Here is an 18,910-nt window from a genome sequence, read left to right as displayed (position 1 = left end):
CACTTCAAGGACTAAGTTCAGACACTTGTATTCCAGACAGGTCCCTAAACCTACTGTTTCTATTAGTGTGACATCTCTGAACGTCTACAAGGCAGGAAGAAGCAGAAGGGGCAAGGCCATGGGAAAGAACTGACAACTGAAATTCTAGTTAAATCATCTAGAAGACAGCTGTTACTCACATGCTAGCAGTCTTTGTCCTAATTAGCTATGCTGTTTAAATTAGTTGAAAGCTACAACATATAACAAGAGAAAGCAACATGAAAAATTAACTCTTAAAAGAATACAAAAATAAATAATCTTTCACTTTGCTGCTGCACAAATGCAAGGGTATTTCAGGTAAACTGGCAAATACTCCTTGGCTTTAAATTAGTTTCAGGATGTCCTTTGTCCCAGGGGAAGTGACTGAACAGCACTAAATTCTATATATAGCAGAAGACCTTTTTTCCACCTATACAGTTCTTGCACTGTTTCTTGGTCTTCAAAATGGATCTAAACAGATCTACTAAGTCACATGTGACATTAAAATGACTGTACGTACCTTAAGGTCTTGCCTGGTTGCCAGCAGCTCAGACTCTTTCCCATAAAGGTCCAGCTGCAACTTCTCCATGTTTTCCTTATGTTTTTCATGGGTCTTCTGTAAGTCTGCTAGCTTGACTTTTTCTGCTTTAAGCTCCTGTGCTGACAAAATAGACTGCTGTTGCAGTTTATTCTCCAGTTCTGCCTGAAACATAAGCATAGTTTCATAAGCATGTTTCAGTTAAAGTTACAGACAATAAAGTAAGCTTAATCATTTCCATTAACTGCATTTCTACTGCAAGATGAGATTTTTTTCCACTTATGAAATAGCAGTTCGGTAATCTATGTTTGTGATTTTACCGTAATATTTTGTAACTGATTTAATAACAAAATTTAATTCATGTCAAAAGACTAAGTGAAACACATTACTTAGGTTTTTAATGTTTGGTCTTAACGTTTTCAAGTCCTAAAGTTTCCACAAAGGCACAAATATGATCATGTAACATAGGGCAGCCAAAGCTGGAGCAACATTTAATAGTGCATGGCATACAACACAACATACCCTAATATTGTAAGACATTTGAACTCTTTCCATTATGGTTTATGAGTTTCATACTGTCACTCACATAAATTCTTTTGGTATAATAAGAGAAGACTTGGTTTAAAACTGCCATGGACATTTCAAAACACTGCAGAGTTTGTCTAAACTACTCTCACAAAATTCTACTGCTTTACAAGAAAATGGCAGCCTCATAGCATGTTCCTGAAGCAAAATAAACATATTCAATCTAGCCATTTTTATCACTTTATTGAAACTAAATTCCTACAGAATTCATATTTCAGCATTGGTTCTTTTTCTGTTATTATTGTTGTTGATGTTGTTGTTTCTTTCTCCAACAGCATCTGAAAACTTTATAAAATCAGGATGTGGGAACAATTTCCAACAAGACCACAGCAAACAGATGTTTATCACAAAGACATTGACATGAAAGCTGCAGCATTTATCAGAGAAATTCACATTCATTTTCTTAAAGGAGTAAGAGAGGCCAGTCTTACCTTTTCTAAAAGGGCAGTTTTTAATTCAGCTTGCAGTGTCTCACTATGTTTTTTCTTCTGCTCGAAAGACTCCTTTAACTCTCTCAGCTTTCCCTGGAGATGTTGCTCGCTTTTTTCTTTCTCCTTCAGAAGACCCTGAATTTCCAGTACTTGCGCTCGTGCTGAATCAAGTTCTATCGACAACTGCTTAGAAATCTATATTCAAAAATATTAAATAACTGTATATAATTTTAATTTAAATCACTATTTGTGCATGCTGTAGTATATGAAACTGCCTATTGAACTGTATGGATGACAAATCATGTAGTTCAAAAAGCAGACAGCTTCACAGATGAAAAACTGGTCAAAGCTGTTAAAGCTGAAGATACAGCTTCAGGAAATCAGCTCCCAAAAGACTGTTAGAAGTTGGGCAGAATCTCTACTTTTCTCTAGGCATCTGCTACTTTCCTCTGCCAGAGACCAGATACCAAGCTATACCTTTCTTGTGATCCAGTGTGCCCACTCACGTTTTCACAAAGAGCTGCAGAATATTTGCAGAAAAACAGTTTCCAAGTATGCTACTGTTATTTCTTGTACACAGAACCAGACCATCCCACAGTGCCGCTGATGCTATCTTCTGCTTCAGAGCTAGGTGACTAAACACTGGCAAGTAGATTTTAAGAGCTACCATAACACATTAAAATCATCTGTTATTCCCAATTTCCCACCCTTAGAGCAACTGCAGTCTTTTTTCACCATTCAGAACAAAGAGCAGACAACTTTTCTCAAGCCAGCAGTGTCTGGGCTCTCCTGCTGCCAACTGCAGCAGATACCAAACTCACCCTCCTGCACTTGCCACAGAGAACCACAGTGTTTCTGCTGAACAAGAGAGGAGCCAGGGGAGTAGCAGCAGTAGTCACAGAGCAATTACTATGACACCTACACATCCACAAACCCTCTTTCAGGCAGTAAGAGTCCATCACAGTCCATCAAACTGTGTCCACTGACCACATCTTTTCTGATTCCTTTAGGGAACAGGTGACAGTTTGGATAAAGAAATCCATGAAAGCAGATTTGACTTTCAGGCTGCCAGCTGGACTACATGATTTTGCAGTCTGAATCCTCATCTTAAAAAAGAAGTACATTTGGTCCTTACGCAGCCACAGGCAAGTGACTTACACAAGTCTGCAAAAGCAACTAAATCCTCCAAGGTTGTCTGAAAATGTCCTGTCAACCACGCAGAATGTATTGATTAGGCCTGAGACTAAAACAGATCTAAGGATACGAGATAACAACTTTTATTGTATGAAAGTATAAAAAAAATGAGGACACGGTAACACCAAGTAACTGTTTCACTAATGAAAAAACCTGAAGGGCTAAAATCCCCCACTAAGGTATGTGGGGCACAGAAAGGTAGGAGTAAAACCTGTATATTAAAGCTTCACATTAACATCTGGGAAATCACTTTATCTCAGTGCCCTAGGTAGGTTACAATTTGAGAACTGCAACCTCTTTATCTCTCATCAGTCCCAGCATGTGAGACTGAAAATGAATCATTTAAACATTTATTATTACTGGTTTCCAGATTTTTGAAACTAAGTGGACAGCTTACCCCCTCTTTTTTTTCCAGTGAGTTTTTCAATTCATTCCTCTCTTTTGCTACAGACTCTGTTTGTACCTGGAGCTGGTGTTTTACTTCTTGGCAAGATTTTTCCTAAAAAACATAAGACAAGGAAATATTCCTGTGAGCTTCTAAGATCGGGTACCAGCTATTTTCTCAGGATCTACAAACCGTTGAAAAATAATGCTTTTCAGTGAAAAAGCTTTCCTTCTCAGCTGCAGACATGTTTTCAGCTTAAAACTTCTCAAAACTTGTAACAGTGGTAAATCTAAGCTGAACACAGCTGATACCATGTACTAACAAATGCAACCATGTGCCAAAGAGTTCTTCTGATTAGGGATGGTTTCCCTGTTTGAAAATGCTGTTTGGCAGCCCTTCTTGTGGGAAGCAGTAGGCTCACCACTTGCCTCAGGATCCAAAATTTCTTGGTGTTCTAAAACTCACAAGCAAGTACATTTGTGGGACTTTTATGCAAATACAACTACATTTTAAGCCCAAATGATATGAACTTAAGACAGTGGCAAGACTCCAAATGACTACAAAATTAGAAGCAGAATCTGCCCTCCTATCTTTAAGTCTAAATTGGGGAGAAAATCCTTCAAGTTTTTAGGAGAAACAAATATATAAACAGCAGTAACTAGGTAAAGCAAACAAAAAGGCTTATCTTAAAAAGGTGAAAGAGTAAAGGAAAAAATGTTATTTTTAACTAGGAGCAGAATTTTTTTAGACCAGAATAAAAGCAGCTCTGAAAGGGTTCTGGGAAATGGTGACATGTAAGATGAGAAGGGAATGAGAAAGGCCCCCCCTACCATGTCTGAGGCAGGGGTGTCAGAACAACTGTATAAGAAAATCTTTGAAACATGTATTCCTATAGGGGCCATCCACGCTACCAACAAAGCAAAAGAGGGAAGAGAAATATGTATTTTAAAGCTAGTGAGAGTTCACTTTCTTTACCATAATAGATTGCTCTGGTGGTCAAGCACTTTTTGTTATACCACCACTTGTGAGACCTTTCTGAAACTGAAATAGTTCTAGTACTCTGGTAATGCCTTAAGCTAGGCATCTCCCCAAATGACAGACAATGTTACTCTGCCTGCAGTATGCAGCCTTCCAGCCTGTCCAGACAAGTGCACAGGAAGATTCTAAATACAAAGACTCCAGAAAGGAAACTAAAATAGCCTCAGAAAAATAACACCATCTTCAATATGGTGGCACTTTAGCAAAGGGCTTGTACCTTTGTGTTGTTATAATAAGGCTGATGTATTTTTAAAAAGGAGGACATCTCCCATCAAACTGTTTCACCACTGGTCTCCATTCAGTTTCTTCACCATATTAAAGGCATGCAGCAAGAAAAAGGGATCCTGTTGTGTGATATGACTGATGTTTACTACTGTAAACATCCAGACAAAAATTTAAGGTAGGAAACATGTATGAACTGCTAAAAAATCACAATTTGTTTTTCCTTGAGGCAATTAATTTCCATACATTGTCATTGTGTGTATGCTGTTTTCAGATAGAAAGCAAAGCCATTTTATCAGACTGTAAATACACCAAACAAAGTCTAATGAAAGAAACTACTAACCATTTCTGCCACAGCTGCTTTTCCTTTTTGTATTTCTTTTTCTAATTCCTCCTTTCTTTTTTTGAAGGATTCAGAACTTTTTGAGAGCTTGTCTTTGGTAGCTGCAAGGTCCTTTAATAGAGTATCCTTCTCTAATTTCACTTGTTGCAGCTCTGATGTTGCCACTTGCATTTTACAATCTAATTCCTTAAGTTGTTTACTTGTATCTTGATTTGATTTCTCAAGGATTTGTTTGAGGCTGGTATTTTCCTCCTCCTGCTTTGAAATTTGCTGTTTTGCTTGTTCAAGGGCCTCAGATTTCTTCTGCAAATCTAGTTTAGCATTAGACATCCTGCAAATACAAAGAGAAAAATAATATTTTTTAAAAATTCTTCTTCATGGGTTTTTTGTATCATTAAATGTCTCTATTATTAGAACTACTTCAACGCATACCTTTTCCATCCAGAGCATGGGCATTTTGTCTCTCCAATGAAGAAATACCAGCAACTCTAAAAACTATTCTGAGATGGAATTTTCTTCCTCAACTATAATGAAAAGAAACTACCCCTTTGCGGCTTATCCATAAATTGCAAATTAGTCTTTGAAAAAAGCTACAGAGCTATGGATATTTAAAGATGGACCTCACTACATCAAACTGTTCAAATATTTAGCTGACAACAAGCATGGTGAATAAACTGAAGTGTATTGAATCACAGCAGTCAGTGATTCACAGGAGACAACACGACAGATGGAGTCTGCATGGCATATAGAGTGAAAGAAAACAGGTGGGATAAAACTCAGTTCTCCTAGCAGAGGGAACACATCACATCTATGATTTTAAGAAATCACGGGAGAGAAGAACAAAATTTCAATTCTAGTCCAAACCACTCTAGTTTTATGTCTGACTTTGAGAAGTACTATAACCCAAGAAATACATACGCTTCTCTTGCTGCTTCAAGTTGTTTACTCAGTTCTGCTGTTCGGAGGTCTAATTCTGTAGATAGTTGTCGCTGCTGCTGTAACTCCTGAAGAGCTTGTTCTTTGCTTGCTTTAGCATCAAGAATGTCAGCTTCAAGTTTCTGAGATAGATAGAAAAATAAAGTTAGAGCCATCAGAACACAAACAGCAAAATAAAAATAGCAACGAAAAGCAGAAGTCATCTAGTCTGTGAGTAGCATTTACTGTAGAAAGCAGTCGCAATTTCTCATCATGTCTACCTATTTCATTAGTTTGCTATTTATCTTTCATTATTTAGTTCCTGCAAATCTCTTGCTCCTCCAAAATGGAACCATTTTGGTAAAACATTCTGAAATCATCTTTAAATAAAAGGACAAGCAGCCATTTTACTGCAAAGTAACAGATAAAAAGAAGAAATCTTTAAAAAGCCTATCCAAAACACTTATACAAAAAAAGGCCATACACAGTGCTCAGCTTTGGGACCAGATTCTCAGCCACCACCAAGTAGTTTCAGCAGTTTCAACTGACTGCTGATTTACATACCCCAAGAACTCTGCCATTCTTTGTAACAAAAACAAAGACACAAACTATAGCTGTGAAGAAATCCTATGCTTGCCTGGAAGAGGTTTTTCTTGGGATTTTTTTTTTTTCCAAAGGTACTTGTTCATGTACATGGACTATAAACAACACAGCAGTCCTCAGCAAATGGGCACTGCTTAGACTCTTCAACACACTGGCTGTTTTACAGTCACTTCTGCTTTTACACAGTGGGCATAAAACAAAATCGCCAAGTTTCTCTGAGAAAATTCCTGAGGGCTTTTTTTTTTTTTTTCCCCCCATTTTTTTTTTAAATGCATTCAACTGGAATAATCCCAAAGAATAGTGATGATGCCAAGATTTTACACAGAACTGCACTTCTGCTGACAGCATCAACAACCCTGCTCGGTTTCACACTTCAGCTACCAGGAACCATATAAAATCTTGTGCAAGTGAGCACTGTACTCCTCCCAAGCATTTGTGTCTTTTGATTACTCGTGAAACTTTAGCAAAAGACTGCAAAATAAACACATAAATCCAAGTCGGCAGGAAAAAAAAGTGTGCAAAAGAAGAGAGATGAAGCACAAAATAATTATGCTGATAAAGCTAATGGATGACAGCTTTATTTTTTAATAGCATTGGATCTAAAATTTCATACGGGGAAAACAATATTCCTTCTCTTCTATAGAGCACATAAGCTAGGAAAAACACCCAACTCAGTCTTAAGCATAAAGACTGCTAAGCTCCCTCAAAACAGATAGACAACACTGCAAAACCAGTTCTACATTGCTGCTAAGATCCCTGTATCATCTGCTTTTACGTATTGTGAATTTTGACTACCAACAATTTTTAACAAACATTGAACAAAGGTTAAAGCCCAAATTTAAAAGCTCTCAAGCATTAGGACTAATTTATATCCTTAACTGAAAATGCTAGTATCACAAAACTCCATAACACCTTCCGCCAGAATTATGTGCACTTTAAAAGAAAAACTGATTCCAGAACTGGAACGCAAAACTCAAGATCAAGTTAGTAATTTTGATAAAAAGCCTCTGTAGAAGCCTACTGAAAGGCTTTAGAAATAAATTAAACCAGACACATAGCATTAACTTGGGCTAATCAATGTAACACATATTCCCTGATAACACTTGTAAAGCATATAAGCTTGAATGTCAAGACTCTAATTTTGGGATATATTCATGTTCCCTCTTGTAACAATTTCCTGGTAGCACAGAGGTTGGTAAAAGCACATCCAGAAAAATGACAGGATAGTGGCAAAGTCCTAAACCTGTCATTTTAGTGTGATATGCTAGCATGGAAGAAGTGGAGAATAGGATTAAATGGTGGATTGGGAAACACTAGTGAAAAAGAAACTCTACAAAACTGGTATTGATACAATCCTTCCCCCATAATTTGAGCACAGCTTCTATCACATGCCACCAAACAGCAGAGAACATCCGTTTCTGTAAGTCCAGATACTGTGTTCAATACAAACCTTAAGCTGTCCCTCTAGCTCTTCACTTTTCTGTTCTAAATACAGATGTTTCTCTTTGTACTCTTTAAGATTGACTTCCAACTGAGCACAGTATTCCTGCTTGTCATTCAGCTTAGCTGTAACCTGATCCAACTGAACGCTGACCTTATTTAACTCCTGAGGTAAAATAAAAATACAAGGGTTGTTAGCTTTTAAACAACTTCCAAAAATGCCTAATGTCATAGATGCGTTAAATGATCTAACATGTTCAAATTAAAAAGGAAAATAATGTTTCTTTTTTAATCTAAGGAGCAGGAAATTGAGAGGGGAAACTCAAACACATGCACAAATTCTCTCTGTTAAACTGACGAAGTTTCTTTTAAAGCCTCAATATTCCTCTCAAAATTTACAGGCTGTGAGCTGTTAATTTGTTAACAAAGGTGTTTTAAGTTATGAATAGAAGAGGAATTGTAGGTAACAAATGCACCAGATTCTTCAGTTAATACAACAGTAACTAGAAAGTAACACTACAAAACCTTAGAGAAAATTTTTGCTGTTTTCAAGAAATCGAATACCATCGAAGAAAGTCAATACCATAGAAACAGTCAGTTCTTCACATACCAGAGATGATTTCAAACCATTTGGTTCAACACAAACCAACATAATTTCCACAAGAGACACGAACCCATTTATCTAGTAAACACTTTGACTACATCAAAGCCTGTTGCTCTCCAACCAAGCTGATTTATTAATTATTTAATCGTTGCAAAAGAGGTCTTCAGTTTACATCAATTAATTACATTCCCATGATAAAAAATGGTGCTATGGTAGCATCTGCTGGATGTTTCCATGAAGACCACAGCAGCACTGATTCTATCAATGCAAATATTTGATTAAGCAGCCAGTGGAATGCTTCAGTAGGATTAACGTACATTAGAACATGCAATTTTAACAACAGTCTTTTGGGTTTTTTGTGTCAGTTTGGCACACAGATAATTATTTGTGAATACAGACATCTGATTCTGAATGTATCTGAATCTGCAATAAGAGTTAAGAGTTTTCACTTGTACCCAAGTGCACTCTACAATCTTTTCTTCCTAACATACAGGTGAGAATTGAATTATACCCCATTAGGACAGTTTAGATTCTGAACCATAATCCCACAGCAAGGAGTGGATCGCCAAGCAAATTCTTTACACTGCAAAATATACCTGGTCCAGATTACAGCAAAAAGAACTGAATACATACCACGTGGTTAAAATATCCTAAATTATAATTTCTAAATGCATATTCACATGTTTATTTACTTTGTAAACAGACTATTCTTAGGTTTTAAAGTAGTTTTAAAGGTAACATAGAAACTTTAAGTTTATATGTTGCTTACAACCTGTTGCTTATCTTGCAGTGCATGCTGGGCAGTGTCCAGATGATTCTGAAGATCTGCTCTTTGAGCAGCTTTCGATGCTTCTGCTGAAAGTAGTAATTCAGTCTTTGCTTTCACCTAAAAGACAAGTTGTATTTCACTAAAACATCTATTTTACCATAACTCACTTTAATAATTTTTATACTTATCAGTAAGTTTAATAGTGAAATCAGTAATTTGCATGTGCTAGTGTAAAAAAAAAAGGAAGAAAGATTTTCAAGGTTTAGTCAAATATCAGGATTTTAAACCACAGTTAGTTTTTACTTTGAGCTAAAAAAACAGACAAAACAAAAAAAACACTCCACCAGTCCCACTCATCTACTCTAGGAAAACATTTTTACTTACTAACAAGGAACAATGGGATATACTTACTGCATTCACAGCCATGCATACCTTGATAACTTCAGACTACATGCACATTCAAGGGCCTCCAAAATTTTTAAAAGCAAGAATAATAAGAAACAACAAAAATATGCTTCTACACACATACTCTCTTTCTCTCCTATCAGCCTGTTAGGGAACAACCTCCCTTCCTTCCAAAACACCCAGCAAACAAAATTTAGAAGATAGGTATGAATGGTGTTGGTGCAGAGTGGCAATATTCAGGGTCACCTGCTATTGTCATTTACTATTTTTTTGCCTAATAGAAATGCCACTTCCCTGAAGACTGTAAGGAAGGCTCACATTGCCTTAAAAATCAGCTGCAATAGTCCATAAATTATTCAGTTCTAGCTCTAATGTCTTGGTGAAAAAACAGCCCAGATACTGTAGTGAAGCCCAGTAAAAACATTACATGAGAAGGAGTTCCTACACCTGTTTGGAAACTGAGTAACACTAATTCAAAAGTCTACACAGTGTAATAATCCAGCATGTACTGATGCAAGAACTTCTGATTAAATGTTATTTATTCTTTGGGATAACTGAACATAATTAGCAGCTTTTAATTTAATTTTAATTTGATTTCATTTTAATTTAAGCAGCACTTAATAGTAGGAGAGTCCATCTTAAGTCCATACTGGGAAATTTCCTTGCTTAATAAATTAAATTGACAACAATGTGGCCCACAGCTTTTTTGTCTTGTTTTTGACAAAACACACCAGCATCAGAAATTCTAGGCATCAAGATCTTAGTCACTTGTCAGACTTTCACTCTGGTGCAAAGAATCCAGGACTGATAAGAGCAGGGTTTTGGATAGCTAATCATTACAAATACAACAAGATGCTTGAGGACAGATTTTCCCAACTCAATTATGAACTTCAGGGGTTTTTAATTAAAAAAAAAAAAAAAAAAAAAACACACAATAAAACAATATAGACCAAAAAATCCACAACAAAAAGAACCCCACACTTGTCATCTATTGCTATTCGGAATCCACCTACATTTTCCTCAATTTTATCTGCCTTATTCTACTTCATTCATCTGTTAGTAGAAACATGGAGTTTTTCCTAAATTGCTTTGTACGTTGTCTGGAGACAATACAGAAATCACAAGCAGGATTTATATCACCAGACAGTACATTACCTGTACATCAAGTTGTGATACTTTCTCTTTACTTTCATTTAGCTGGCTGGTTAGTTCAGTTATGTTTGTTTCCAGGGAAAGAACACGGTCTTGAGCAGCTCTTAGATGTGCCTTTTGCTCCTGCACTTGCTCATGCAAATTCTCTTGGGCTTGTTTGTGACTTTCTGATTGATTCTTCAGCTTCTCTGTCAGCTGAGTTACCTGCAGTGAAAAAAAAAAAAAGGAGGTAAGTAGAAGAGAAGGCTTGAACAGCATGTCCAAGGAAGTCATAAATCTTCTGAATTTCAGTGTGTCGTCTTATGGCTCTGGAGACTCAACACTATCACAATTCTTTTTCTGAACTATTACAGTAAAGCTATATTGTACACAATACCAGAGTTTAAATAGGTTACCAGTTGAAAATGGAAGCAAAAGGGAATTGTCAATTTGGCCTTACTGTAACAAAAACAAAATACTAAGGAGACAGCAGATGCAGGTTAAAAATTTTGGTGTTGAAAGCAGGAATTAAACCTCTTTTTAAAATAAGAGAAACAAACATGTATATGTATCCAAAAGTTATTTGTAAGCACATATTACTAGCGTATGTACGTAGGAAATATCTAGGAACTCCTTCTTTTATGCTGATAGCAAGGAAGTCACCAAAACACAAGTCCTGTGAAATTTAAAGTAAGTATCAAAGAAACAGCAAAGTACAGAAAAGATTAGTGTCATATCTGATGAGATGGAAAAAAAAAGAAACAAGATTCAATAATGAGATTGAAAGAAAAGAAACAACTCTGCGCGTTCTTACCTGTATTTGCAATGCATGGTTTTTCTCTTGTAGCTGGTTAAGTACTGCAGTTTCTCCTTCCCCAGCTTGAATTTTTGCATATAAGTCCTCTCTTTCCTTTTCTAGCAGAGAAATGTTTTCCTTGCTTTTTTGAAGCAAAGCCTCAAGATTTTGAATTTTTTGGTCCTTATCTCCAATTTGTCGTAGTACTTGCTCCAAATCATTCTAGAAAATCGCATAATAGCTTCCTTAATTATAAGGACCTTAGAAGTTACTCCTAACGCATAAAATGTTGGATAAATTTATTTAACATTTTTTGTATATTATGTTCTAGATTTACAAGTTAATTTCTTGAAACTAGTATAAGTCATGTAAGTCACTTTTACAGAGAAAACATTTAAAACAATGAAAACCTGAAATACAAATTCACACGAGGATATATAACTATGTTACCTGGGCTTCTCGTAGTTTTGCTGTAGTATTTTGCTGAAGTGTCTGCTGTTCCTGGTGCTGCTGTTTTGCCTTATCTAATTGGTGTTGCAATTCGGTGGAATTTGCTGCTTTTTCCTTTAGCTGAAAAAAACCAAAACCAACAAACAAACCAGACTAATGAGTGAACAAGCACCATCCAGTATGCCAACAGTGCTCCACGTTCATTCTAATGCTAAAAGACTTTAGTCTAAACATGAATATTTGAAAACTGATATAAAAATAAAAGTGTGTAATGCTAGTTAAAGAATCAAAATCTAACCAAAGCATTCATTACCATTAATGGGTGAGATTCTATATCACAAGCAAGAACTATAAAACAAGTATCAGACATATGTATTTTAGCTCTCAAAATTCTAAAACACAAGAGATTTTTAGTACGTTTTTTCCAATAGTTGTTAAGATGTAACATGACCGGTAATGTAGATACCTGTAAAACAACATTATTATCACTATTATTAGCAGTTTTAGTAGCAACTTCAGTTTAGCAGTCTCCACTTCTATACTGGTCAAGGCTTTGCAAATTAGCTACAGAAAAGCTTTAAAGTTTTGACAACGTACCACTCAGGTATTTGACCAATCCCGCTACAGGCAGCAGAAAATCAGCAACATATACAAGATACTCATTAAAACAAATAAAAATTAATAAAACAAGTGTTTTCTGCCCATCCACCCCACAAAAGTTATTAATTATCAGTGACCTGCTATGCCATGTTCACTTTGTCTTCACATAGGGCTTTATCTCACAAAAGTGTCTACACACAAAACTTTATTCATATGGGCTTAGGTGCACCTAAGTCTTCTTTTTTTTTCATAAGATCCTTGGACAAAGCTCGTAAGCGCAAAATGCACATCTTTTGTCCATCTGTAAAGCACCATGAACATATATGCATCCAATGAGCATTTAGCTTTACAAAAAATCTGTAATGCTAGTGGCATCTAGGAAGATTTTGACAATTTTACCATAAGACTTTAAACAGTATTAGTAAAATGAAATTCCCATAAGGACAAACTTTATTAACTGCAACATCACCACAAGTGGTTATACAGGCTACTATCAGAACCAGAACTAGAGTTTGCATACCTGCTCTTCAGCACGAGAAAGTTTTAACTGCAGATCAGCCACCTGCTGCTCTTTGTCCATTAGCTTCTCACTAGACAGCTGCCTTTGCTCCTTGAGCCGCCCATGCGCTTCCCCTAGCTGCCGCTCTGTTTCTAGAAGTTTGCTGTGCAACTGCAAAAAAGTCATCCATTTTTTTAGACATTCTTTAGTCAACAGCACTGTATTTCAGACTCATTTTGTACAATGTTTACCCCAAATTTTCATAACTCATTAAAATGACTACATGAACTCCTGAAGTCATGTATGTACATCATACACCTCAGAAACACAAATCATGCTAAAGAACAGCATCAGCTGCACAAGCATGAATATTCAAAAAAATCATGTAAAATAGTGATGCTTAGAGCAACTTCATCTTGCACAGCATACATCCTCAGTCCTGTAGATCCAGTGGCTGAAGCACCGTGCCTTTACCAGCTCCACTGGCTCCCACAATATAGTGTTCTGCATTGATAGACTAGGAAGAGCATAATTTTTAGCTTAACCTGGCTACATCAGTGGCATTCATTCTCTGCAAAGAAGAGATACATGAAACTTCAATGTACGGTACGGCAGTAACTTTGGTGGCTTATAGTCTGGCACCTCCCAGCAGCAGAGAGTAACTAGAGGGGATGCACTCTTCCAGATGGACATAAGCCTGCCTCATCATTTTTTCAGCCATCAAAACCAGTATTGCATCATCTTCAATGTGCAAGGATGTCCTTTTACTATTCCCTGTTATAAAAAGCTCTCTCCAGAAAATCAGCTGTTCTTCTATTGGAAACTGTCACTATAGGTCCTGGGTTACCTCCTGCCTACTTCTACATGAACATATTCATGGATACACAAATGAACTTTCAACTCAATGCAAAAACAGAAAATGGCTCGGGCCTTACACCGCAGCAAGAGTTTTCTACAGGTATCACGATGAATGAAGCTTGGTCCCTATGAATTGATGTCCAAGACCCTTGAACCACTCACCTTTTAACTCCAATATCCCTAAACCTTTTTCATGCTTTCCTCAAACCCCTACTAACAGGAAGGCAAAAAGCAGCACAATCTTGTTTCTTACTTCAAGCTACCACTTGTTGACCATCTGGCCACCTAGCAGGACAGAAAAAGGAACAGTGGTTTTGATAACATTAGATCTTTCCCCCAGGCACTGAGGAGGTGAGGCATGAATGTAAGTCTCTCTCCTTCACCCAGCTGCCTGCTTCCACAAGAATTTAAACACTGAAGACCTTTTGGCCATCTGTCAAAATTTGGCTGAAGCTAACAAACAATGCAAAAGTTACAAGGAATGGAGACAGGAAAAGAAATGTGTCTATGTCTTATTTTCTTAGGAAATCAAGCTAAATTATGTTTATACCACAAAAACTGTGAAGGAAAAGCTGTTCAGCATGTGGCCGAGATGCTGATTGCTAACTGTGACTGCACAGTTGAGACAGATAGGAGAAGATGGAGGACAGGGTGAAGAAAGAGACCATAATATCTCCTCCAGTAATCAAGAACATTTATCTTTTTCCACAGGAATCACTGAATTATTAATACTTCTCCTCACTGAAAATAAGAACAAGAGCTGGAGGAAAACAGTCTAACAAAGAAAGGGTGCAACAAGATAACTATATCTATTCACGGCTGTGTTGATACTGGGAGAGAATATCTGGAAAGGGGGAAATCAGTAAACATTTCACAAAAGTCACTTTTATTACAGGCACAATGAAGTATTTCTGAAGAGGATTAAGGCTGACTTTAAGTAAACAGAACCATAAAATCCAGGATTAACCTATGTTGCAGAATACAAAAGTCATAAAAAATATTAGACTTTCAAAGATACAATCAAGTAGATTCAAATTTTCTCAACAACAGTATTTATTAGCAATTAACATTTCTTCAAGACTGAAGGAGTCCGTACCCTCTTCCTATTGCTGTGCTGAAACTGTTATCATTGAAGTTTTTTTCCATTGTGAAGATCACTTCCTTCACATGACCCAAATTCTAAAATATACAACATTAACCAGACATGCATCTGTTCAAAAGAATTTTGAGAAGATGGCAAGGATTCTTTGAAAGTGTGGTTTGACTAAACAACTATACATATACACCTTCATAAGCAGCATTCATTGTGTCAGCATAAGCTATTGGACTACATGCATAAAAAGATAATTCCATTAAAGTAATAAGTGAACAAATACGAGGAATTTAGTCTTTTCATGACAACAGTAACCAAACTCTTGTTTGGAAGGAGAGAGAGAAGTTTTTGCTTGGCTTTAGTTTTATTTTATACCATGTATGAAGGCATTTTTTCCCTCCACTATTCTTTTACAATACAGCTCTAAACACATCCTGAGATCCAGCAGCTTGTTGAGGTTTTCTTGCTTAGACTGTCTTCCTTCCCAATGGTATTACCAGACAATGTGCAATGTCTTCATTTCCTTTCACAGGAATTCATTCAGCAATGCATTATTCACCTTCCTCTGCCTTCATTTTCCCACCCCAAAAATCCTCCCTGAAAATGCCCTCTCAGGCTGAAGCTGTATTTCAGCTCAACCTCTTGGATGTGCTTCTGAAGCTTGCATACGTGTTGGCTAGGCAGGCTGAGGCACTTTTACCAAGTGAGAATTCCTAAGCAGATAACTAATATAATTACCTCCTCCTGCCCCAAGAGAAGACTGATGGAAGAAGGAAAATCATTCTGAGGATGTAATACATAGATAAATGAAGTTTTGCCAAGCCACAGTTCTTCCAAGATAAACTATACATGCACAGTTTGCAACTTAATCTATTTCAGACTTGACAAAGGGTTGAAAATTGGGAAACACTCACATTAACATGATAAAGCTTTGGTGAAAGATTAAAATGAAATATGTCATACTAACAAAAAACCGGATTATTTTTTCCATTTTAGGACTGGACACAATTCCTGATGCACAAATATTTCTCCAGTCTAACATATCACTCCCCAAGACACCAGATAAAACAGAGTTCAACCAGCCTCAAATTTCAGTGTGCCCCATAACTCATTGGACTCAGCAGAACAATACATATATGGCGGGGGGACATATGCTCTGTGTTTTCAGAGGTATCAGCAACAGAAAGAGAAGGTGTTTGCGGAGAGACACAAAGGAAGCAATATTAAGTCTTCACATTATCCTTGCTTTTCACACTAAGCATTCCCTACTGTATTCACTGTTCAATTTTAAAGCAAATCAAGCATTGTTCAGTTCTAATGTAAAACGAAGACTTACTTTTCTCAAACTTCCTATAGAGTAGTAAAATTACTACTAAAAGTGAAACTACTTCTGATACTCTACCTGAATTTGTTTTTCTCATAACCAGAATTCATTATAGCTTCATCTACCTTACTGAACCAGAATAAATAACCTTGCTGACTTCTCAGGATTTGTCTCTTACTATATTTGTCATGGAAACTCTATATTCTGCATTGGCTTCTCATTTGACAATACTCTTATTTCAGGGAATGCATCAACAAAAAATGTGGACAGGAAAAAATGCGGGATGAAAGAAGAGTTCATTTAACTCTGTAAGAGAAAAAGAGTGGACAAAAAAACTTGTCTCATATCAGCTAAAGCCTTTTTTTATTCACATACACAAAAGAAAAAGTCAAATCAGAACATGAGAAATTATCTACAAAGTTTATGCTCATTCAACCTTAATCTTCAAAGCTGAAATTATAAAGACGGTTTTAAGAGGAGTTCCAGGTAGAACAGAATTAGTAAGATGCTTCCCTTTCAGAAAAAGGGGAATTATACTACAGGTAGATAGATATTACATTAGCCCTCCCAGAAACAAAAATGTGGAAAGGTGTTTATAACTGTAGATCTTGCTGAGTTTGACTGTGAAACAGGGGTTACAACTACCCCCATTTGTTCCTGACAAGAGTTTGGACCTACTAAAAGGATTGAAATGTAACAAGAAACAAATACCAAAGAATTTCTGCACTCTTATCACTGCCTCTTCTTTTTGCCTATTCTTTTCTTTACTTCTTTAAGGGGTAAAGGTGATTGTATTTCATTCTCTGCAGTGTTAGGAAGAATATATTTATTCAAATACCAGCTAGCTTTATATTTATTCAAATATAAGTACTGGTTAGTTACTCCCCTTCAACAAGGAAATGCAAATGCATGTGAATGAAAAAAATGCATGCACAGTTTAAAAAACGTTAATGGGATGGTTTAAGGAACCATCCCAATAGGATGGTCTAGGAGGCTTAAGGAACCTTACCTGACTGAGCTCACTTTGGAGTTGCAGGCCATGCTGCTCTTTTTCCTCCTTCTGCTGCTGGAGCTGTTTACATTCTGCCTTGAGATGCTGGTACTTTGTCTCTACTTCAGACAGCTCTTCTTTAAGTTTCTGGCTTGCTTCCCCCTTCTCACCTAGCTCTGTCTGTAATCTCTGTATCGAGGCTTCAGATGCAGACAACTTTGCCTGAAGCTGTTGGCAGTCAAGGTCTTTCTGATGATAGCTTGCCTGCACATTCTTCTTACTCACAGATACTTCATTGTGTTTTTCTTCTAGCTGGGTGTAGTCCTGTTCTTTCTTCAGCAGCTTCTCAGTCAGACTCTATGAAGAGAGTTACACAGCAATTCAAGTGCAATTCTGATTACAGCTGTGCAATGCATTATTCAGATTTCTTCTCAAGTGTTGATGCTGAACAGTGAAGAACTTGCTCCAAAACATTATCAAAGAAAATATTGACCTCTATTATGTATTACACAAGTTAATTCTAGAGCCCATACAGCACACAGTTTCAACTGGAAATATTTTTTCATATTCTCACATAAATCCACTTCCTCTGAGAACACCACACAAACTCTATTTCTGTATCCTAAAGACTAATTTGCTTTCCCTGAACGTTCAAATTCTAGGTTATTACAACTGCATTTGCTTGGGGAAAAGCTGAAATAGTAATTTGAGTTATTAGTATACAGAAAACATTTTCAAGTATCACTGTCCTTCACATGATTCCCTAAGCAACATTTGTGGTTTAATTCCGGTCTAATCCCGTGCAGTCATCATGCTGGTCATTTTTAGAAGTATCCTAATTTTCCCCTGTCACTATACTTAGCAGCATGATCTGCTATCCAAATTATGGAAGAGAACCTGTGAAAACTAATACAGTCTATGATGTTGATAAATCACAGAATGAAACACTCATGATTTAACCTTCATTTTAGAAGAGGATATTTTTACATTTTAGTTCATACCATCTAATTTCTGTGCATACAAATCAGCTCAAAGAGGATGGCTGCTTGGAGTCTGAAAACACTAAAAACTGGGATTCCCTAAAGGAAAGACATGAACATTGCTGAGCGTCAGATTTTAATTACCACATTAACAACAGTAAATATTGCTGGGTCATACTATCTGATTCACACACCAAGACAAATACTGGGGGAAAAAAAAGTATTTATAGATAATTTTCAGCTATTAAATAATGCTTTTTATCAAATTTCACAAACTAATCAAAACTATATTCAGATAGACATTAAATATGTTAATGGACAGGATATAATTCCAGAAAGTCTGGGGTTTCCCCAGGCTTAGCTGAGGCACTAACTCAAATTTCAGAGATCTCTAAGCAGGACAAAGAAACCATGAGAACCATTTTGATTTTTCAGTGGCACTTTTTGAAGCACAGAAATGCAGTTGCAAGGAGGCCCTGGTCATCACCCAACACAGGCAATTCATTCCATCTTCTTGAAACGTACCAGCAGGTTCCATTTATTGCAGCATCTTACTGATACCTATCTCAGTGGAGCACTACTATGTATACCTTTTAAATGCTTGTGCTCTTCCTGCAGTTTCAGTGACTATTATATTCTCTAGTGACCCTTTCAATTAAAATACAGAAAAATTAAGAACAATTCTAGCATGTCAGCCT

The 18,910-nt window shown here is 36.7% G+C and overlaps 1 protein-coding gene across 6 annotated transcripts in view; it reads right to left on the bottom strand.

Moving 5' to 3' along the window:
* Positions 1 to 18,910, bottom strand: part of EEA1 (early endosome antigen 1) — a 78,295-nt gene that overhangs the window by 18,736 nt on the left and 40,649 nt on the right. For all 6 annotated transcript variants that reach the window (XM_074827073.1, XM_074827076.1, XM_074827075.1 and 3 more), the window contains 12 exons: positions 17,251 to 17,589; positions 12,988 to 13,137; positions 11,868 to 11,987; positions 11,436 to 11,639; positions 10,646 to 10,846; positions 9,089 to 9,202; positions 7,723 to 7,878; positions 5,673 to 5,812; positions 4,755 to 5,085; positions 3,164 to 3,265; positions 1,573 to 1,767; positions 539 to 721 (listed from right to left, as the gene is read on the bottom strand). In XM_074827073.1, the coding sequence (XP_074683174.1) occupies positions 539 to 721; positions 1,573 to 1,767; positions 3,164 to 3,265; positions 4,755 to 5,085; positions 5,673 to 5,812; positions 7,723 to 7,878; positions 9,089 to 9,202; positions 10,646 to 10,846; positions 11,436 to 11,639; positions 11,868 to 11,987; positions 12,988 to 13,137; positions 17,251 to 17,589 (2,235 nt within the window). The remainder of the gene's footprint in view (positions 1 to 538; positions 722 to 1,572; positions 1,768 to 3,163; positions 3,266 to 4,754; positions 5,086 to 5,672; positions 5,813 to 7,722; positions 7,879 to 9,088; positions 9,203 to 10,645; positions 10,847 to 11,435; positions 11,640 to 11,867; positions 11,988 to 12,987; positions 13,138 to 17,250; positions 17,590 to 18,910) is intronic.

The sequence above is a fragment of the Strix aluco genome, chromosome 5 (genome assembly GCF_031877795.1).
Source record: "Strix aluco isolate bStrAlu1 chromosome 5, bStrAlu1.hap1, whole genome shotgun sequence".
NCBI lineage: Eukaryota > Metazoa > Chordata > Aves > Strigiformes > Strigidae > Strix > Strix aluco.
This window is presented reverse-complemented; position numbering and strand designations above follow the sequence as displayed.